Below are 23,801 nucleotides of genomic sequence, written 5' to 3'. Positions count from 1 at the left end.
CTTGCCCATATATCTTGAAAATTGCATCCAAAGAGATTCCAAAACTTGAATTTTTTATTTTTTATGTAAATCCCAAACATGAGAGGTATTAGAATCTATAGTGCTTAGTACCGTGGTTGGGTTGGAGGTTGAGAAGATGAAAGAAGATATTTGTTGACATTGGACTTGAACTTCTGTAAACTGTAATTTTCAGGAAATACGTATGAATGAAATTAATTTAGTTTGGGAGATTTCATTAAATTAATTAGTAAAACAAGCATAATTATATGCCTGTTTTTAATAATTAAAAATCTTAATTCCCCCCCCCCCACCTTCTTTCTCAAATATAGTCAAACTTTTATCTGAGATGTTCTGGAAGTGAAAAATTATTTAAAATTGGAATTATACATGCAAATAATCTGTAAAGTCCAATGCAACTATTTATTATTTTTGCTTCAACATGCTAGTTTTGCATGGAATCTAAGTTTCTATACCACGTGAATATTAAGATGTACTACATTTTATCTCTTGTATGTCTTTCGCACAAATCACAATCTGTCAGTTATTTCATTGCAGTGTCACTTCCCCATACACTAAAACACAACTGAAATCCAATGTGAATGTATTAAGTCTACTTTTAAACCTTTGTAATTTTTTCTTTAGAGTATCATCACACTACCTATTAGCATAGAATAAGATAGAAATATTTGAAATGGGACAGACTTTTATTATCGCAAAAGATAAAAATATACAGTAAGACTTTCACGATGTACAGTACTACAGTATCATTTATAACTCAAGATTAAACATAATAAGTGCCTGATTTACTAAGTACTTACCAGTTTTGAATACAACAATCTTACTTCACTGTAATCTGTCATTACCCTTGATATTTCATCTTCACAATATTCTATATTAAAATTTTCAAGCCATGATTCATATTCTTCAGGAGGTGCTTGAGGTTCGTGAGAAAAAGTTTCACGATCAGTACAGATGGCATGTATCTGCTTCTAAAAAGAAAAAGAGAAAATGTCTTTATAATAAATTCATAATTATGCACTGGTAAATTTAAATATCATGATATGGAGCGTTTCACTATTCCATGACAATTTTTATATTATATTATTAACATTCTTTTTAACTTAGGCATGCTTTTGTAATATAAGACTGAAGTGTGCCAAAAAGACAAAATGCCAATAAAACAATAAAAAAAATGCCAATAAGACAGAAATATTCCACTACTTTTTGTTATCTTCAATTTAATGAAATAAATAATATGAAGAGAATAATGAAACATACTAAGTGTGGAAAGGCAGCAGGTATTGATGAAATTAGACCTGAAATACTGAAGCCAGATGAATAGAGATATTCATCTCTATTCATCTGGAAAATTGAGATATTATGGTTACATAACATTATCCAGAGGTCATTTTCTTTGGGAATTTGTTATTTACAATGCTCCTAGAATTTTTTTTTTTTTTTTTTTTAATGAAAACCCCAAACACGAAAGGTATCAAAACCTATAGTACTTAGTACCGTGCATGGGTTGAAGGAGAAGTATGGGGGGGGGGATGCCGGAAACTTTGCTCTAGAGACTAAACATGGGTTTCACCACTTCAAGCCTCCAATAAGCAAAGTGGTGGTATTTCACCGGTTGATGAAAGTCATCTACCACCTAGTGTATATGCAAGTATACGTACACGTGTTCTTACTCTTAGTTACCCTAACACAGCCCATGTATTCATTTATTGCACAACGACCCACAGTAGGGCCTAAAATCCCAAACACCTTGCTTACCAGGCCGCTGCATTATCAATAGTAGCAATGAAAGAATCATTTTCACCTCTGTCTGTGGTTCTAGTTAAACTATTAGTCTGTGTGTATCCCCCAAGCTAGCAGTTTTCCGACTCACCTATCACTGTCTAAATAGCATCAGCAAATATTCTTGCACCCTTTCTATTCAAGTGTATCCCATCTCTGTAAAAACAGTAACATACTGGGCAACATTTTGACACTTGAACTGTAGCTCCCAGAAAAAAATGTGGACTAAAAAAATTCATGCCACAAAATTATAACTTGATTTAAAGGAAATAAATAAATAATAAAAAAGGAGGTGTGCCTGGCCAAGTGTTATAACACACTGAACCACCAATGTGATGGACTCGAGTTTGAATCCGGCCATGAAGGGAGGTAAAAATTGTGAGGGAGAGAAGGAAGAAACACACATACACACAAAAGTCACTTCATCAGACTTGCCTTCCCAAAGGTTTAGGCAGAGAGTGGCACCATCTGGTGTCACTTCCAATAACTACCACACACCACTGGATGCAAAAGCCTAGGCAAAACAGGTTCACCTCTATAGCTGGATGAAGATAAGAAGTAGAAACATTGAACATACTACATTGAAAGTGGTGTGCAGGATAAATATTTCTACTTCTTGTCTTCATCCAGCTATAGAGGTGGATGTAGATAAGATTTTTTTTTTTTTGGTAGTTGTTGGCGCATCGGCTTCTGTGGCCATAGTGCACCTCCAAGGTTTTTGCAGTACTTTGATCCAAGCCCGAGGTGGGATTCGAACCCGCGACCTTTGGGTTGCCAGGCAGGCACCTTACCCACCTGGCTAGCCCGGTCAGCGGATGTAGATAAGAAGTAGAAATACTGAACATACTACGTTGAATGTGGTGCAGGATACAGTCACTTGTATTCAGACCTTAGGCAGAGGGGTCTGTTTGAAAAGTCGGAGACAGTCTCCTGAGGGTGAAAGTGGAGCGAGTGGTGCTGTCCCCTGTATGGCTACCATAACTGAAGGGCAAGACCACCCAGCCCAACCAAATGGATGCATTTTCTGCACAACTGACCACCCCATGAAGGAAGAAAGAGCCAATGCATAAAGCGAAGCATTGAAATAAATACGTTCATCATGTGAGTATACTATGAAGTAACCAAGCTAGAGACCGATATGACAATGTACAAGATGAAACTAATATCAAGTGGTTGGAATGGTTCCTGACTGGGGTCTTGCCCTTCAGTTGCAGTAGCCATACAGGAGGCAGCACCACTTGCTTCAGTGTCCAGGTCACAGAAGAGTGAACAGCAGGCCAGAGATGGACCATCGATTGATAGCGTTTGCAGTCTTCGAAAAAAACCAAGCAGGACCAACCAACCAACTATAAAGAACAAGGAATACGGGCATAAACAAATAAGAACTAGAAGGGGAACAGCAAATACACGAAATACAATCCAATTACAGCCAACACGGAAAGAGACGAGGTCAGAATATTCAAATAGAAGAAGAGTGGGAAAGCCTTAGCAGAATTCAAGGGAATCGATCCCACAAAGACCCCACCATACTGAAGCAGACCAAACAGAATTATGTGGCAAGTCACAGACCACCTCAATTGCCAAATAATATTGGATTACCTCAACAGCAACAACAACGAAGTAACACTAAATACCATCCACACAACCATTTACTGTGCTGCTGTAGCAGCCATCAGGATGAATGGAAGAAAAACCAGAGACCAACAGAAAACAAAACACAAGGAACCACCAGCCTGGGAAAGAGGACTATAGCAAAAGGAAGAACAGCTAAGAGTGAGGATAGGCCAACTGACCCATTACTAACAGAGTAACAGAAGAAAGAAGCTGATCAGAAAAGTGAAGACCACCCTCAAGAAAGACAACATTCACAGCAAACATGAGACCTATAATCAGAAGATCAAAGAATACCTTGAAATCCTCAAGCAGAACCTCCTGACTTTTCCAATATAGAGAGAGTGCCCATAGGAAAACAGACAACTGGATATTTGATGAAAACCAGAGAGCCTTCTACAGGAAAATTTGGCAAGAGGAGAAGGAAGGCAACAGACCCCCCCCCACAACTAGAAGGCACTCGAAGAATTCTGGGGCAACCTGTGGAGCAGTGAGGTTACTCATAACAGCTGTGCCCCCTGGACAGACCTAGAACAGAAGAAAACCGAGGACTTACAAGTGGTTTTTCCCCACTCACACAGACAGATTGGGAGATTCAGGAGGAAGTACAACAGTCGATCAGGTAGTCCCACAATTCAAATGGCTACTCTGGATCACTGAAGAGTTCAGCATTGATCTAAGGACAACTGGCTGAAAAGAAACTACCAGCTCAAGACAGGTGAAGAGATTGAAGCCATGAGAGGAGAGACCTACAAATATCTGGGGATGATGCAGGCTCAACAGCTAGAACACAAGGAGATCAAGTCCAGCCTCATGGAGAAATACCATCAGAGACTGAGAAGCCTGCTAAAATCAAAGCCATAAATGCCTATGCAGTCCCAGTACTAACATACTCCCGAAGAATTATGTTAGTTCCAGTACTAGCCTACTTCTTTGGGATCACAGATTCGACCAACATTGAGCTGGAAGAGATTATGAGATCAACCAGGATAATGATGACCAAGAGCCGCCAACATCACCCAAAGTTGGCCATCTAGAGACTGACCATAACCCAGAAAGGAGGGAGGGAGGGATTTGACAGACCTCACTGAACAATAAAGGTAATTAAAAACCTGAAGGATTACTTCCAGGAAAACACAGTGCTAAGCTATAAACCATAAGGAAGATAGACAAATGGCACACATCACTCAATCTCAAAAAGGAGACCCCACTCACATACACAGAAGAAACAAAGATAGAAAGATGAGTGAAGAAGGCACAACATGGTAGACACTACAATGACCTCCATCAAGACTACACAGATAAGATGGCTTCCAATGCATGGTTCATGAATGGGAGCATTATTTGACAAGACCAAAGGGTTCATGCTTGCTATCCAAGACCAGGTAATCAACACCAGGAAATACATCTCCAAGGATCCCAAGGTGACAGATGACACATGTTGATTAGCATTAGTAGAGGTATATGATGGAAGAAAGCAAGCTTATACAGTATCAGCCAAAAAAAAAAAAAAAACCTTCCCATTTCACCCATCCATTTGCTCCAAATGTTTTCCAGTTCTTCCTTGAATTTATTTAAGCCATCAACTTCCACAACAACCTATGGAAGTTTGCTCCAGCAATCAACCACCCGCTGGCTAAAGGCAAATTTGTGCACATCTATTCTGCAACTCTCTCCTCAATTTGAATTTATAGCCTCTCAGGTGTGCAAACTGAACAAGAGGAAGAATTCCATCAGCATTGCACTTGCTCAAACCATTCAAGGCCTTATACACCTCAATCAGATCACCTCGTAGGTGCCTAAGTCTCCAGACACTGCAATTTGCAAAACTTAAGCCTTCTTGGTAAGAGCAACCCTTTGTTCCCCCCCTCATCAATCTTGTTGCCCTTCTCTGTACTTGAGCATGTTTCAGCAGCTCTACATCCTTCCTAAAATGAGGGGTCCAGAACTTTATGCAGTACTCAAGGTGCGGCCTCACCACTGCCTTATACAAGGGGATAATTACCTCCTTTTCCCTATTAGCAAAATTCCTGTATATCATTGACAAACCCCATGAACTGCTTTGACAGCCTGTCTGCACTGGTCATAAAACTTCATATCTGACTGCACAATTACCCCCCCAGGTATTTTTCATTCTCCACTACCCTGAGAGTAGTACCGCATTGTTAGTATGTTACTCTGGGGTTACTGTTATCCATATGCAGTACTCTGCATTTGTCAATGTTAAACTGCAGTTGTCACCTCTCAGCCCATCTGCCCAACTTTTCTAGATCCTGTTGGTAGCATACTGTCATTAACTCTGCTAATCTGTGTGTGGCACCTCCGTAGCTAGGTGAGCAGGAGCAGCAGTGCATAGCACACGCTTCTTGATTAGACCGAGGTTCAAGCCCGTGACCACCAAATACGGAGGATGCGGAAAGGTCAAGGAATGACCACTGCATATCCCCGGAGCAATATGGCCTTAGTTGCTAATGCTCCTAAAAAACCAAATAACAACAACAGCTAACCTTTGCATCACCTGTGGGATGCAGACTTATCACCTAGACTGCATACCTCACAGACATGATCAGGTTGCCAGGATAAAAGCATCAGAAGCTAGTGCAAAAATATCAGTTGATCAAAGAAAGGGTATCATATTACAAATATGAACTGCTGGCTGTACAAGAGCCCCCTACTCACAAATTATACTGAGACCACACCATAATAACATACAAGTTGATCCTGCATACTGCATAACAGACCAGACATAATCCTCATTGACAAGAAGGAAATGGCTAACTACCTGATCGACACAGTGGCACCCAACATTTGCAACTTACAAAAAATTTTACGATGAAAGATCAGGAAGTACAGACCTAAGATATCATATCAAAGAAAAGTGGCATATGGAGCAAGTAATGAATTACTCTGTCAAGCGCCAACATGGTGCCAAAGACTGCCACAAGGAGTGAGCAGCAATACGCCTCACAGAGAACATTTACATGGAACACCAGAAAAATGTGATCATGAAAACCTGTAGGATAGTCAGAGAGTTCTTTGACCAATAATAGTAACCAGACATAATGACTACTCCACACCTCTGGTACCAGTACCTGTATTGGGATGGGAAAAAAAAATTAGAAGGAAAAATAAATAATAATAATAAAGTGGATAGCAACGGAACATCTCATGATTTTTTCTACCAGTTGCATTTTAATACCGTAACTTTTATTCATAAAAAGATATACAGCCAACTGTTGTTTCAGATGAAAATACCAAAATTTCCCAGGAAAAATTGTGCCATCATTCCTGCAATTTCACTACTGGGAAAGGCACAGTTTTATCTCCAAAATATCTATTATTCTACTTTTTTTAAACAGACCTGAACATACGAAAATGACCACAAAAATGTAACCCTTTTTTTTAATTAACAGCATGATCCCTGTCATTTTACCATGTATTGATTACAATATTTTCATATGTTATCTTATTCATTAAGGAGTATGTTAAATGGTCTTAAAAAATAATCATGATTTTGAAATGAATATGAAAAGAATATTATATTGCAAACATGAATATTATTAGAATTAGTATTAGCATAAAGATGCAAGTAAAGCATCAGCAAAAAAAAAAAAAAAAACATCACCTGTCCATCCCTTCCTTGAATTTATTCAAACTACCCACTTCCACAACAACATATGGAAATTTGTTCCAATAGTCAACCACTTGCTGGCTGAAGCCAAACCTGTGCATATATATATCCAGTAACCAACCTTCCTCAATTTGAATTCATGCCCCCTCATGTGTGTAGCCTGAGCAAGAGGAAGAATGCCATTAGCGCCGAGCTTGCACATCCATTCAAAGCCTTAAACACCTTGATCAGATCACCTTGCAGGAGAACAGATCGCCTAGTCTCCAGATGCTGCAATTTGCAGAACTGAAGCTTTTCTTGTTAAGGCTACCTTTTTGTTCCCTTCACAAATCTCATTGCTTTTCTCTGCACCAATTCCAGCAGAACTACATCCTCTCTAAAATGAGGCTTCGAGTAATGTATGCAGTATTCAAGGTGTAGTATAACCACTGCCTTGTATAATGGGATAATCACCTTATTCCTTCTAGCAAAGTTCTTGTACAACATTGACAATTCCTCTTCCACTTTCATTTCAGTTATCACAGAATCATCTGGTTCTCTGTTAGTTTGATAAACTTCTGGCATCCCCTTCCCAAAAGAATTCCTCATGTGTGAATGTAGATGCAAAATACCTATTCAGTTTGTCAGCAACCTGAGCAGAATCATCAACAGTAAAACCATTGACATCAAGTTAACTAATGTGATTCAATCCCTTCCTTCTACTCTTAATATAAGTAAAGAAGTCTTTGCTGCTTTTCTTGGCATTCTTTGCCAGACATCTCGTACTCTACCTTAACTTGCCTAACCACCTTTGTGACTTGACTGCAGACCAGTTTATATCTACCATAGGCTTCTGTATTACCTGATAATTTATATGCATTCCATGCATTTTGATTCTCTGCCACAAAATTTATCAGTTCATGTATGAACTTTACAGGCTTGCAGTTCTCTACCCTTTGAGGATTATCTTGTGCAGTTCAAAAAATATTTGATACAGCTCTTGGAGGTAATTAAACTGGGCAACCCCTGGTGGTGGTAGTAGTAGTAGTAGTAGTGGCATGTGATGCAAGAAAGCAAGTGTATGAGCTTATGCATACACTTGCTTTCTTGCATCACATGCCACTACTACTACTACTACTACTACTAGGGGTTGCCCAGTTTGGTTACCTCCAAAAGCTGTATCAAATATGGTATAAGGCAATGGTTACATCATATTTGGAATACTGCATGAGGTTTGGTACCTCAATTTAGGAAGGATACAGATCTGTTTGGGGAACAAAAAGATATTCTTATCAAGAAATAGAGTTTCTGTAAATTGCAGCATATGAAAACTAGGTGGCCTAACTGGGGTGTTGAAGGTTACAAAATGGTTAAGTAAACTAAATGCTGATATTATCTTCACTCCTTCTGAGATGATATGAATATGGGACCATAAATTCAAATTTAAAAAAGGACAGTTGAAGAACCGTGTGTAAATTTTCCTTCAGCCAGATAGTAAATTTCTTCTTTTACTCCAAGATGATCACAGAAGGTCAGAGTTCACAAGATAGAGTGATTGCAAGAACAGTACTGTAATTAGTAGTTATGGCAGCTTGAACCAGCAGTCAGAGAGCAATTGATTGGTGGAATAAACTATTCAGTATTGTGGAAGTGGGTAGTTTGAATAAATATAAAGGACTGAAAAAATTATTAGAAGGGATGGGAAAATAAAATGGGTATTTTTTTTTTTTTTTGCTGATTGCTGTATATGCTTTCCTTCCTTGCATTATACTAATATTAAAAGAGAATTATGCCAGCATGTCATGAAAATTATATATCATGAAGTTTTAAGAGGCACTTTCTCCAAATGTGGGAGCAATAATCCACAAAAGAATGGATTTTAGATTTTTGAGACATGTATACAGTTGACAGCTTCTCTACATTTTCTATAATATAAGCTTCTCTACATTATCTGGAATAAATGAAAATGCCCAGTTTTTCAGATACAAAGAGCAGTAATTATGTTTGTGCTTTGAAGTTTAGCAGGTCACAACATCAGCAATTACTGTTTGGGACAGGCAGCTTAGTGACAGTTACTATATCTCTGAATAATTACTTAGATTGGTTCCCTGCATTCTCGTACAGTCTCATTTCCTCTTACCACCTCCACTGGTGAGTGCCAATTTCTTCTAGTTGCGACTGTTTTTAATAGTCTTCTTAAGCACTTGTCCAATAGCCATCAGTTTGATATCTTCATAATGCAGGAATGTGTACAAAGATACATCCAGCTTGCCTCCTCACCTGCATCATTCCTTAAAAGACATATCTGAAACTGATACTCAAATTAATATTAGTACTGGTAAAAAAATGCAAGTAAGCAAGCTTATACAACACCAATCAAAATAAATAAATAAATAAATAAACACCTTTTATTCACTTCAATTTAACCATCCCTTTTTATAATTTACCCAATCCTCCTTTAAATTTATTCAGACTTCCTGCCACCACAGCACTAGGTGAAAGTTTATTCCAACAAACAATTACTCTCTGGCTAAAGGCAAACTTCTACACATATGCAATCATCCTTTTTCAATTTAAATTTATATCTCCTCATGATGCTGCTTGAGAAAGAGTAAAAATACCATTAGCATTTAGTTTACTCAACCTTTTTAAAGCCTAAAACACGTCAATTAAGTCTCCATGAAGATGTTGGTCAAAAATTGTAATTTACAGAACTCAAGTTCCTCTTGGTAGTGCTTTTTCTCTGTACCATTTCAACAGATCTACTTGTTTTCTAAAATGAAGTTTACAAAATTTTTTTTTTTTTTTTTCTTTTATCAATCAACAAACCATTTAAATGACTCCAGTGCTAGCAACGATTAGTGGTGATTTATGAAACAATAGTGTACTGGTTGCTAGTTAGAGTAATAATTTAACATTTCAGGTTCAACGTAAAATTATTAGAAAAATTTTTAAAATTTAACTTTTCTACATAAATATATATTAAAGTAGTCTTCAGTCCACAGTCTCTTTACATACTTTAGGCATATACATGCAACATTAATGATACTGGCTGCTAATTATCTGAAACTTTCAACTGTAAACTCATAATTCTTTTGCAGCAGTCCGTGTTAATAGTCCAAAACAGTTCTACAATACAACTGCTGCCTAGTGGGTCCTATTTGAAGGTAGTAGTAGTAGTAGTAGTAGTAGTGGCATATGATGCAAGAAAACAAATGTATGAGCTTATGCAGCATCAGCCAAAAAAAAAAAAAAAAAAAAAAATCACACCATTCCCTCCAAATGCCTGTCCAGTTCCTCCTTAAATTTATTCAAGCTATCAACTTCCACGACAGATGGAAGTTTGTTCCAGCAATTAACCACCCGCTGGCTAAAGGCAAATTTCCGCACATCTATTCTACATCTGTCTTTTCTTAATTTGAATTTATGCCCCCTTAGGTTCGTAATCTGAACAAGTGGAAGGATCCCATCAGAATTCAGCGTGCTCAATCCATTCAAGGCCTTATATACCTCAATCAGATCACCGCGCAGGTGCCTAGTCTCCAGCCACTGCAATTTGCAGAACTTAAGCCTCTCTTGGTAAGAGGATCCCTTCATTCCCCTCACCAATCTTGTTGCCCTTCTCTGTACCCGCTCAAGTAAATCTACATCCTTCCTAAAATGAGGTCTCAAGACCTGTACACAGTACTCAAGGCGTGGCCTGACCATTGCCTTATACAGAGGGATAATCACCTCCTTTTCCCTGCTAGCAAAATTCCTATATATCATTGACAAAACCCCATGACCTGCCCTGGCAGCCTGTCTGCATTGCTCAGAGAACTTCATATCTGACTGCACAATTACTCCCAGGTCTTTTTCATTTTCTACCACCTTAAGTGTAGTACCACACAGTTGGTACGTTTCTCTGGGGTTATTTCTACCCATATGCAGTACTTTGCATTTGTCAAGGTTAAACTTCAGTTGCCACTTCTTAGCCCATCTGCCCAAATTATCTAGATCCTGTTGCAGTAGCAGACTGCCATTACTGTCATTAACAACCCTGCCAACCTTTGTATCATCTGCAAACTTCGACATTAAGCCTGATATACCTTCATCAATATCATTGATAAATATACAAAACAACAGTGGACCTAACACCGAACCCTGTAGGACTCCACTAATAACATTAGTCCAAGAAGAGCAGCACCCATTGATTACCACCCTCTGTCTTCTCGCACTTAACCATCCTTTTATCCATTGTAGCAACTTACCCTTAATACCATTCTGCTCCAATTTGTACAATAGTCTTCCATGCGCAACAGTGTCAAAAGCTTTCCTGAAATCCAAATATATGATATCAAAATTGTTTTTTGCATCCAGTCCCTTTGTAACCACATCATAATATCCTATCAAATTTGTCAGACAAGACTTTCCCTTAACAAACCCATGCTGTGTCTGAATTATTGCTGCAGTCTTGTCTAGATGATCCTGCAATGCATCTTTAACCAGTGACTCCATTATTTTACCTGGAACAGAAGTTAAACTAACTGGTCTGTAATTACTCGTGTCACCCTTCGATCCCCCTTTGTGAATTGGGGATACATTTGCACATCTCCAGTCCGTGGGAACCTCCCCTGAGTCCAAGGATGCTCTCATAATTATGGATAAGGGTTTGCTTAGTTGCCTTGCCGCCTCCTTTAATATAACTGGATAGATCCAATCCACCCCAGGTGCTTTTCTTACGTTTAACTTCAACAATTTCTCTTCCACTTTGCTCTCAGTTATTACAAGATCATTAAGCACCCTGCTACAATTTGATAACCTTCTGCCATTTTAATTGCTAGGTTCTCAATACATGTTGAACTGCTATTGATAATTAACTCAAGGATGTTGCTTTCTCTAGTAGTATCACTAACATGACACAGAAAGCCATCATCAAGCCAATCCAGAACTGTTTTGCCATTTTGTGACTAAACTGTTTTGTGACTAAACCCACAAGTTCCAGTCAATATCAGGAATATTAAAATACCCATGATAAGACATTCTGATTTTTTCGGTCACTCTCTTTGCATGTACAGTTGTCTGTTATACTCATCATAGTCATTTTGCTAATATCACACTCCTACTCTCATTTCTGTTTTCCTGGCACTTATGTTCATACCAAACCAACTCAATATTACAATGACCTCTTGTATCTACTGGGTTTGGGTACAGTTTTAGAATCAATGTGCTCCTTTAAAAAAAAAAAAAAATCATAACTGTTCTTCTTCCAATCATGTCTTCCATCCTTTTTTTCTAAATTGTACACATTGTAGTCAAATACTGCACTCCAAATATCAAAGATATCACATTTCTCAGAGTCCTTATAATTTCAGCATTTGATGGCTTAATCAATACTTCAAATTCATAAAATTATTTACAATACCCAGAAAAACTGAGAACAGAGCTACCCATTGTTATAAGTGAGAACCTGGGCTGTTGGTTAACAATTAGTTAGTCTTAGAGTGATGGAGTTAATTTCATTACCATAGTTTTTCCACTTTGTTCCATCAGTATCAAAATGGTAATGAAATTAACCCAATCAATCTAAGACTTTTACAGCTTTCCCTTCATACCTGCTTTGCACATTCCAGAGCATAAAATCATATATGGATTTATCTTGTTAAATTATATTGTAAATGTACATTTTTGCTAAATTACATTAGAAATCACATATTTTTGTTAAATTAAATTGGAACTGTACACTTCTATTAAATTACATTGGAATCATACATTTAAAGAAATGAACATTGTAAAAAACTATTCGTTAAAAAATTGTCTTCCACAAATGCAATCATTTTACTTAAAATATCCTATTAATTTTTTATACTGTTAAATCAAATAATCTACCAAATTAAAAAAAAAAAGAATTATATTACTTATTACAGCACTAAGACAGACAAATTAGAGTATATCTGTGTGGAGACTGACATGTTAACTTTGCTCCCAAGCCTGGTTATATAAAAATGTTCAGCTCCAGATCACTTGCATATAGTACTGAAATTATACTGTTTTAGTATGTGGTTTTTTGTGTCTCATTACTTTGTCCTCCCACAAAGCAAATGGTAATGACAAAATAGTCTCAAAATATGATCAACTTATAAAAGTTTACTCTATTAGCTAAATACCACATAAAATTAACATTTCAAAATGCATTAAAAAGTAAATCTTAATTATTCATCATTAAAATTTTGTTGGGTTTGGCAATGCATTAACAGCAATGTCTGGAGGATTTAACACTGAAAAATCCCACAATGCCTTTCAGAGCTGTTTTGTTTTTCCATCAGTGTAGTATCATTTCAATAAAAGTAAATAAAAACCTGAAATAGTAGAACTACATACCTGCCATCTGTTTAGCAGAACAGGTTCAGAATTTTGTATAATCATGACTTCTTCCTCATCTGGCTCTCTAGTGGGTGAAAATACTTCAGCTATGGTCCCCAAAATTGAGGTTATGCCATTTGCAGCCCTATTTGTTAATGAATCAGTGTTATCCACCTAGAATTTCAAATAATATTTATTGAGAAAAATTATTGTGAATATCATTGCTCTTTTTCTTTTATTCTAAAAAGTTCATATCACATATATTTAATAATCAGACATAATGCTGCAATTCAGCTAATATCACATCACTCTAAGATTAAACCAAATTTAGACAGTTAGAACAAAAGCTTCAAATTATGAGACCTATTAATATTATCATGACAGAGATACTCCAGGTTATTATATAATGGTTTTGAAATTAAAACATTACAGGCATTGCAAAACACCTGACAAATTTATTAAAACTTCAAGACCCTCACTAATGGGGATGAGCTCTATGCTCCTGAAGTATATTACTTACGCATGTATAGAGAAGGGCAACAAGATTAGTGAGGGGAATGAAAGGATCCTCATACCAAGAGAGGCTTAAGTTCTGCAAATTGCAGCGGCTAGAGACTAGGAACCTGCGAGGTGATCTGATTGAGGTGTATAAGGCCTTGAATGGGTTGAGCACGCTGAATTCTGATGGGATTCTTCCACTTGTTCAGATTGCAAACCTAAGGGGGAATAAATTCAAATTGAGGAAAGACAGTTGTAGAATAGATGTGCAGAAATTTGCCTTTAGCCAGCAGGTGATTAATTGCTGGAACAAACTTCCATCTGTAATTGTGGAAGTTGATAGGTTAAATAAATTTAAGGAGCAACTGGACAAAAATTTAGAGGGAATTGTTTTGTAAATTTTTTTTTTTTTTTTGGCAATGCATAAGCTCATACACTTGCTTTCTTGCATCACATGCCACTACTACTACTATAATGCTGCAATTCTTTTTAGCTTTAGCTGTCAGCTTTCTTTTCTCCTAACGTCAGCTTTCTGAGTATTAGGTTAATTGAGTAAGAGCTAATTTTACTGTTCGCTTTCTTTCTTGCTTGTTATCCCCCACCGACTCATTCATTGATTTATCAATAAATGAATTTTCCATAAAACAGGTAATATTAACTAAAAAAGGTTTTCAAACCTGTTTTAGTTAATATTACCTATTTATTTTTTAACATTATGATATTGGCTTTCATTTTATATTAGAGCAAGGCAAATTTACTTTATTTCCCTAAAAATTTAGCCAATTTGTGCCTTCCCTCCCATCAATGCAATGTGAAAAAAATGTACAGGACTAGCCACCTAAGAAGTGGTTTTTAATGAATTTATTGAGAGTTAATTTGTAACTACTGTAATGTTTTAATTCTCAGCCCCTCATGTAATAACCTGGGGAATTTATATTTTGATATCAGTGAGCCTTTGTACTAATAATTTTTGTCTAGAATCAGTACTTAGTATTAGCAATGGAAAATGATGCAAACTTATATGGCATTAACCAGAAGAATCAAAAATACCTAATCATCTGTCCATCTTCCAAACCTCTTCAAATTTATTCAAACTATGCACCCCCTCTAACACCATGTGCAAGTTTATTCCAATAATAAATTGCTCTCTGGCTGAAAGCAAATTTTCACACATCTTTCCCAAAACCACCCTTTTTAAATTAAATTTGTGTCCCCTTGTGAATATTGTCTGAGAGAAAGGGTGCCACCAGCATTTAGTTTACTCAATCCATTTAAAGCCTTAAACACTTCATTAGGTCTCCTTTACAAGAACTCAGGTTCCATACTGTGTAGTAAACACCTGGGTTCAAATCCCATCATGGTGCAGAAATTTTTACAGGCTTTTTGAATACTACACACTATGGCCTAAGTAGTTGAAAACAGGTTGCAAGTCCCCCCCCCAAGAAATTTGGGTAATGATGCAAATATGACTACTTAAAACTGATAATTACTCGAATCTGAATATATCAATTAATGACAGCCAAACAGTGAACTTGAAATCCGTTCACGTAGATGGGAACTGGAAAATAAAGTCAATGACAGCAAATAAAAAAATTAAAAAAAAAAAGCTTATGACAAAAAAATTAAAATAAATGACTTTATTTTGTACCAACTTCTTAGAATGAGATTAAAAAAATGTTTATAATGAAATGTTGGAAGCAGAATGTGCAAAGATTGTAGCAATCTGCTGCTTTTAATATATGACAAGTTCTGAACATCCACGAGGATTTATTTCTCAGATTTATAAAGAAAACTGTATTTTTGTATTTTGATAACTGTATTTTGACTACCTATAATGAATCAATCTGGCTGCTAGAAATAAGTATGAAAATTCATATTATAAAAAAGGCTTAAATGAAAAGCAGAAGAAATGAACAAAACCAAATGAGAAAATTAGCATGTATGTTTTATCTAACATAATATTGAATATTTAGGGGTGTAGACAAAAGGGGGCTTAAGCATTTGTACCTGCTTCAATCATACAACACAATGCTAAAGAAAAAAACAACACACATGACTGGCTATGCAGAGACGCTACAACATAGATGACATCAACTAACTGTAAAGTAATCCAGATAACCACTTAGGCAGAAATATGTATGCACATATATCAGATTAGTTAGATATGATTTCCCTTTGACAGATGCTTGTTGTTTGGTTTTTAGGAGCATTAGCAACTAAGGCCATATTGCTCCAGGATATGCGGTGGTCATTCCCGACCTTTCCGCATCCTCTGTATTTGGTGGTGACGGGCTCGAACCCCGGTCTAATCAAGAAGCGTGTGCTACGCACTGCTGCTCCTTCCCACCTGGCTACGGAGGCGCATTGACAGATGCATGCTATGTTTCTTGTATAATTCCATTCCTGCAGATGCATTTGCAATATATTTGCTCCTGAATAACATGAACTCCATAATTTTTCCATTCACAAAAGTTACATTTTTACTCTATTCCAGAGGAAAAGAAAAATGTGATACAATACCCATAATCTTGTATTATTAAATAAAAAATTCAATAATGGTTAAATGAGCATACAAAATCAAATCAGTAAAGAACTGTAGATATATAAATTCATCTAATAAATCATACATTTCCTGTCTGTTTTAAAAAATTTACATATCATATAATGATAATTCTCAAGTATACAATGAACATAACGCTCATGGCAATGCCAACAGAGAAGATGCATTTTTTTTTAAAATGAAGCATATTTCATTTGCACTGCATTTATCCACTCAAATTTTGTTACACAAGTATAAGAAATCAATAAAAATATCTTTCACCTGCAACTTCTCCTTTAAAACAGATGCGGCATTGTATACTGCTGCAGTTGTATCAGTTTGCACAGTGTCTGTGAATTCCTTCAGATCTTGCTTCATGAATTCTAGAGTTCTGCTGGACTGAAAAATACAGTTTTCCATTTATTACAGCAGTTTTACATATATAGTATTTCAAATTTGAAATTAAAATATAACCCACTAAAATGCAAATTTAAATAAAATGAGTAAAATTTTTAAATGTTTGGGTCTGGGTCAATTTAACTAAAAATTTGGTGAAATGTAATTCAATAAACAGTCTTATTATACAAGGGTTAGTTGTAAGTCTAAAAATGCAAAATATGCAACATGTATAATCTTTATACAGATGAGTGACCTGTGACTATATCTTCATTTCAAGAGGTCATTCTGAGTGAGAAATGCTATATCAACATGGATCTGATTCTCAACAGCTATGGAGCTAAAGATGTGTATGAGCATGCCATTTATGTTTACCATTGAAGAATATACTGATCTGCATTTTGTATATGGATTTTGCAATGGTGATGCCAATACTTATGTTGAGATCAGTAACCATTTCCATAATTAACAGCATGAGAGAGCATCCTGGATTTCAGTAGGAATTGAATATCTCAATAAACAGTTCCCTAGCTGACAGATAGGCCATGGCAGTATGGTGAGCTGGCCACCAAGATCACCAGATCTGAATCCCTTAGATTACTGTATGAGTTACATGAAAAACATGGCATATGAATGCAAAGCAGATATAACAGATAAACTATTTCAAAAAATTTCTGATACAAGGCATATTTATAATGCTGGAGCTCTTTATGAGGTTACATGTCTCCCAAGTCAAACAAGCCAGCTCCTGCATCCAAGCAGACAGTAAACATTCTGAACAATTACTGTAGGTTAAACTATGTAAACTATATTTAGTACAATATAATAATTTTCCAATTTGTTCAACATACTGTAATTTTTCCCAATAAAATATTCTTTGTGATATCAAACTATTTCAAGTCAAGCTACATTTCAAACACCAATATCTCAGTAACTGTTTAAAATCAAACCCATATTGATATCACACTTAGAATGACCAAGAACTGCTGCATAAAGTTATGACACAAAATCATGGGACATTCTATAAACAGTACTTTTTTTTCTGAATTAATTCTTCTAAAAGGATACTGAACTAGTAATTTTCACAGCATTCTAGGTTCTCAAAAGAACTAGTGATATGAGGGTGGTTCAATAAAGAATTGCCCTGACCTAGTTGCAGAGGGGCTAGCCTGTTGATTCTTGGCACAGGTTTCAGTCCTTCTCTATGTAGCCACCGTGTAGATTTACACATTTTTCCCATCGATGGATGAGGCAATGGATACTGTTTTTGTAGAAGTGGTGAGGTTGGAACCATGACTCTGTTGCAGAAATGAGTGTCTTGTCATCAGGGAAGTGGGTCCCCTGAAGAAATAATTTGAGGGAAGGAAACAAGAAGTCCGATGATACAAGATCGGGTGAGTAGGCTGGATGGGGCAGTATTTCATGTCCAGAAGTGGCCGCTTGTGTTGTTGCAATTTCAGAAGTGTGAACTGGAGCACTGTCCTGAAGCATTCTCACACCTTTGGACAGCATGCCATGCCTATATGTTTTGATTTTCTTCAGTAATTTTGTGAGTAAGTTGGCATAATAGGCACCTGTAATTGTTCTACTTTTGCAGGTGTTCAGTCATTATTACACCTTTCTCATCCCAAAACACTGTCAGCAAGACCTTTCCTGCTGACGCTTGAACCCTTGCCTTCTTGGGGGGGGGGAGAACCATGGGGAACCATGATGTTGCCATTCCATGGATTGCTTTTTACTTTCAGAGTCGAAATGGTGTATACAACTTTCATCCTGACGAGAGAAAAAGTATTCCTTATTTTTTTGGCACAAAGGACTAACAATGCTTGTGATTTCTGTTGTCGATCAGCCTTCTGGAAAGCAGTCAATAATCGAGGAATCCATCTTGCGCTCAATTTCTGTAAAGGGAGTTGGTCATGAAGGAGTGTTTCAACAGAGCCCACACTAATCTTCACCTCCTGGGATAATGCATACACAGATATCCAGTGATCTTCCATGATTAACAACTTCACTTTCTGATTGTGCTGTCATCAATGGCTGAATGGGAATGACCTGGAATGGGCTCTACCAATGTCCAACCACACCTAAACTGTCTATGCCAGTGCTTCACAATGCCATAGGATGGGGCTTCATCCTTATATGCAGCAATCATCTCCTCGTGGATTTCTTCAGATTTCTCCTTCAAGAACAGATACTGGATTACAGCTCTGGTTTCAACTTTGTCCATGATGCTACTTCGTCACACGGTTAGCTCTGTAAGAGAAAATTTTCACACAACCATTCCTTCTAAAAGTTTGTCCAGTTCCTCCTTGAATTTATTTAAGCTATCAACTTCCACAATGATAGATGGAAATTTGTTCCAGATATTAACCACCAGCTGGCTAAAGGCAAATTTCTGCATATCTATTCTACAACTGTCTTTCCTCAATTTGAATTTATGGCCCCTCAGGTTCGTAATCTGAGCAAACGGAAGAATCCCATCAGAATTCAGTGTGCTCAGCTCATTCAAGGCTTTGTACACCTCAATCATATCATCTTGCAGGTGCCTAGTCTCCAGCCACTGCAAGTTGCAGAATTTAAGCCTTTCTTGGTAAGAGGACCCCCTTCGTTCTCCTCACCAATCTTGTTGCCCTTCTCTGTACATGCTCAAGCACCCTTCCTAAAATGAGGCCTCCAGACCTGTTTGCAGTACTCAAGGTGTGGCCAGACCATTGCCTTATACAAAGGAATATCACCTCCTTTTCCCCGCTAGCAAATTTGCTATATATATCATTGATAATATCCCATGACCTGCTGTGGCAGCCTGTCTGCATTGCTCAGAAAACTTCACATCTGACTGCACAATCACTCCCAGGGTTTTTTTCATTTTCTTCCACCCAAAGTGTAGTACCACACAGTTGGTACATTCCTCTGGGGTTATTTCTACCCATATGCAGTACTTTGCATTTGTCAATATTAAACTTGTTGCCTCTTCTCAGCCCATCTACCCAAATTTTTTAGATCCTGTTGCAGCAGCACACTGCCATTACTATCATTAACAACTCTGTCAACCTTTATAACATCTGCAAAATTCAACATTAAGCCTGATATATCTTCATCAATATCATTGATAAATATACAAAACAACATTATTATTATTATTATTATTATTATTATCATGTCTAAGGTGGCACCTAGACTTCCGTCTATCTCCACCTGATAAAGTTGACTTTGTGCAGAACCTCTGCAAAATAGACCTGTATGGAAGGTCTCTTCGCCATCAGGGAGAAGCTGTCACCTGCACAGCCGCTCCCCGTTGGCGAATAGACCCTAATGGCTGCCCATATTCACTTGGTGCTGGGCCTGGTCTTCTATTTTAAGTGCCTCATGCAAAACAACAGTAGGCCCAACACCGAACACTGTGGACTCCACTAATAACATTAGCCCACGAAGAGCAGCATCCACTGATTACCACTCTGTCTTCTGCCACTCAACCACCCATTTATCCATCATAGCAACTTACCCTTAATACCATACTGCTCCAATTGGTACAGTAATCTTCCATGCGCAACACTGTCAAAATTCTTCCAATAATTTTCTCCCTTTGTTTTTCTTTTAGCTAATCTGTGCATTCACTGTTTATAACCTTCTATTAGCAGATTATGCTTTGTGACTGGAAGCAGCATGTTAAATTTTCAGGATTAACTAATATCACTACAAACCTTTCAGTAACAGTGCTAAATTTTCAAAACAACTAAACTTTCAGATTTTGTATCTCACAGTTAATTTCATACTCACACCGAGTTCTTGTTCCAGTGGATTCAATATTTGCAATCTTCTGTACAGCACATTCTGATAACTTTTTTTACTTATTAATGTAAATATAACTTATGGTGTAAGAATCAACAGAGCTGATTTCTCTTGCCAAAAGTCAAAAAACCAACTTCTCTTAACCATTATCAACCAATAAATGGCAATGAGATATTACATGCATATAAGTTCAAAAGATAAGCATTCTGCTCCTCATTCTTTTAAAATTATTACTGTATTAACTTTCAAGAAAATAATCCTTATTGTTTTCTTAAAAATTAATTTTTCTAAAGGCAAAACTGATTACTTGCTCAGAAAACTGCAAACAGCTACTTCATTCTATGTATGTAAACACCACAAATTATCCTATAGTATTAATAAATGGTTACCATAATCACAAGATCAATAAAGGAGATAATAATGCAAGGGATATATATTAAAGGTAATCCAATTCCTCACATGAAACAAGAAAAGAAAATATGCAAGCATTCAACACTAAAGACCCTCATAAAGTCTCATGTTTATTACAAAACACACAATATTACTAAAAAAAAATAAAGTAAAAGAAGGAAAAATAATCAAATTTATTTAGTCCTGTTAATGTTACTTACCAAGTAAAAAGTGTTGACATAGTTGCTTTTGTAACTATTAAAAAATTCAAATTGATCATCTCTTTTATAAGCTAAACAAAGTTAGAGTTAGTTAGTTAGTTATTTTGGTTTTTAGGAGCATTAGTAACTAAGGCCATATTGCTCTGGGAATATGCGGTGGTCATTCCCTGACCTTTCCGCATCCTCTGTATTTGGTGGTGACGGGCTCGAACCCCGGTCTAATCAAGAAGTATGTGCTAAGCACTGCTGCTCCTTCCCACCTGGATACGGAGGCGCCTAACAAAGCTAGAGTAGTCGTGTTATTCCAATCCAGTTATAAATTGAATTGGCATTGTGTGAATGAAGCATTTCATACAATAATCAAGCTGAGTATTGTAATGATGTGAATACATCCAGCAAACTACTGGTAAATGTAATATATTATTTCTCTAAGTCTGATAAAACCTCTGTAATATAAAACGGAGGTCTAAATTGCTGTCTAAATTGACAGCAATTTAGGCCTAATGATGTCCACCAACTTCTTACTAAGCTGTAGAGGTTGGTTTTTTTTTTTTTTTTTTTTTTTTTAGGAGCATTAGCAACTAAGGCCATATTGCTCCGGGATATGTGGTGGTCATTTCCTGACCTTTCCGCGTCCTCCGTATTTGGTGGTGACGGGCTCGAACCCCGGTCTAATCAAGAAGCGTGTGCTACGCATTGCTGCTCCTTCCCACCTGGCTACGGAGGCGCCAAGCTGTAGAGATAAATTAATAACATCAGTTACTCAATCTCAGATAAAGATTAAGTCATTTAGTTCTCAGATAAGGACAAGGGTGGTGCAATTTGGTGCAATGATTACATTGGTTATATATCTACACCATTTTTTTTTTATAAAATAAATCAGTACACGTGCACGTTCACAGACTGATCTGTATGTTGTGTTGGCAGAAAAACTTGGAATAAGAAGATATGGTGAGCAGATGGAATATTATTATGTGTTATGGGTAGGAGTGGGGGAGGGTGTGAATGTTATATAAATAAATAATATGATTTGAAGTAATAGTATCTTGGTATGGAACAGCAGGAGAGGCATCTAAGCTGGTGTTACAAAATTTTATGGAGCAGAATCCAAAAAAAAATTTAAAAATCTTTATGTAATGTGTAAATGGTCCCAAGTGATGAGATGTGGGCTAAAATAAATTTTCAGCTGCATTTTTTTTTTTTTTTGTTCACATCAAAATTAAAAATTAAGCAAAGTGTTGCTAAAAGTGAATGCTTACTTTTGGCTGAACTGTAAATCAGAAAAGAAACCTCAAAATTTTATCAAAAGTTTATTCTGTGTATATAAACTAGCCTCAACACAAGCAAAGAATAAATAAAACTGTATACCGAGTCATTACAGCACATTTTTGATGATACGCAAAAACGAAGAGCTGTTACAAATTACACAGAGCTCGATAAGTGTGCCAATACTGAGCAGTTATTAAGTTCATATACCTTTACTTTTAGAGCTTAAGAATTATCACATATACATATCATGACACATAACTTGGGTGTATATGCATCATGACAGCAAATGTATTAAAGCAGAGGGCCAGGAAGATATGGTGTCTTATCAATAATTAACATGCCTTTGCATTAAGGGAGAGTAACTTCTCTTAATCAGTACCAACCAATAAATGGCAATGAGATATTACATGCATATAAGTTCAAAAGATAACTATTTCTCTCCTCATTCTTTTAAAATTATTACTGTATTAATTTTCAAGAAAATAAGGATTGTTTTCTTGAAAATTAATTTTGTTTACTGTTTTTCTAGAAAATTTTTCTAATGGCAAAACTGATTGCTTGCTCAGAAAATTGAAAACAGCTTTGAAAACATTTAAACAGTTAAAACAATGAAAACAGTTATTTATTTTTTTATTTTATTTTATTTTTTTGTTACTGAATGAGTATTTTGCATCTACATTCACACATGAGGAGTTAAAGTTTGAAAATGGCAGAAGGTTGTCAAATTGTAGTAGGGTGCTTAATGATTTTGTAATAACTGAGAGCAAAGTGGAAGAGAAATTATTGAAGTTAAACATAAAAAAGGCACCTGGTGTGGATGGGATCTATCCAGTTATATTAAAGGAGGTGGCAAAGCAACTAAGCAAACCCTTAGCCATAATTATGAGAGCATCCTTGGACTCAGGGGAGGTCCCCACGGACTGGAGATGTGCAAATGTATCCCCAATTCACAAAGGGGGGATCGAAGGATGAAACGAGTAATTACAGACCAGTTCTTCTGTTCCAGGTAAAATAATGGAGTCACTGGTTAAAGATGCATTGCAGGATCATCTAGACAAGACTGCAGCAATAATTCAGACACAGCATGGGTTTGTTAAGGGAAAGTCTTGTCTGACAAATTTGATAGGATATTATGATGTGGTTACAAAGGAACTGGATGCAAAAAATAATTTTGATATCATATATTTGGATTTCAGGAAAGCTTTTGACACTGTTGCGCATGGAAGAATATTGTACAAATTGGAGCAGAATGGTATTAAGGGTAAGTTGCTACAATGGATAAAAGGATGGTTGAGTGGGAGAAGACAGAGGGTAGTAATTAATGGGTGCTGCTCTT

At 36.7% G+C, this 23,801-nt stretch overlaps 1 protein-coding gene across 1 annotated transcript in view; it reads right to left on the bottom strand.

Moving 5' to 3' along the window:
• LOC150075373 (BSD domain-containing protein 1-like) overlaps nt 1-23,801 on the bottom strand; it is a 97,052-nt gene that overhangs the window by 56,038 nt on the left and 17,213 nt on the right. The window contains exons 3-5 of the mRNA XM_090388676.1: nt 16,683-16,799; nt 13,382-13,537; nt 819-989 (exon numbers count right to left, since the gene is read on the bottom strand). Of these exons, the coding sequence (XP_090244802.1) occupies nt 819-989; nt 13,382-13,537; nt 16,683-16,799 (444 nt within the window). The remainder of the gene's footprint in view (nt 1-818; nt 990-13,381; nt 13,538-16,682; nt 16,800-23,801) is intronic.

This window comes from Mastigoproctus giganteus, chromosome 14 (genome assembly GCF_048544385.1).
Source record: "Mastigoproctus giganteus isolate SK-2022 chromosome 14, ASM4854438v1, whole genome shotgun sequence".
NCBI lineage: Eukaryota > Metazoa > Arthropoda > Arachnida > Uropygi > Thelyphonidae > Mastigoproctus > Mastigoproctus giganteus.
Note: the sequence above shows the minus strand (reverse complement) of the source record. Positions and strands in the feature narration are given on the sequence as shown.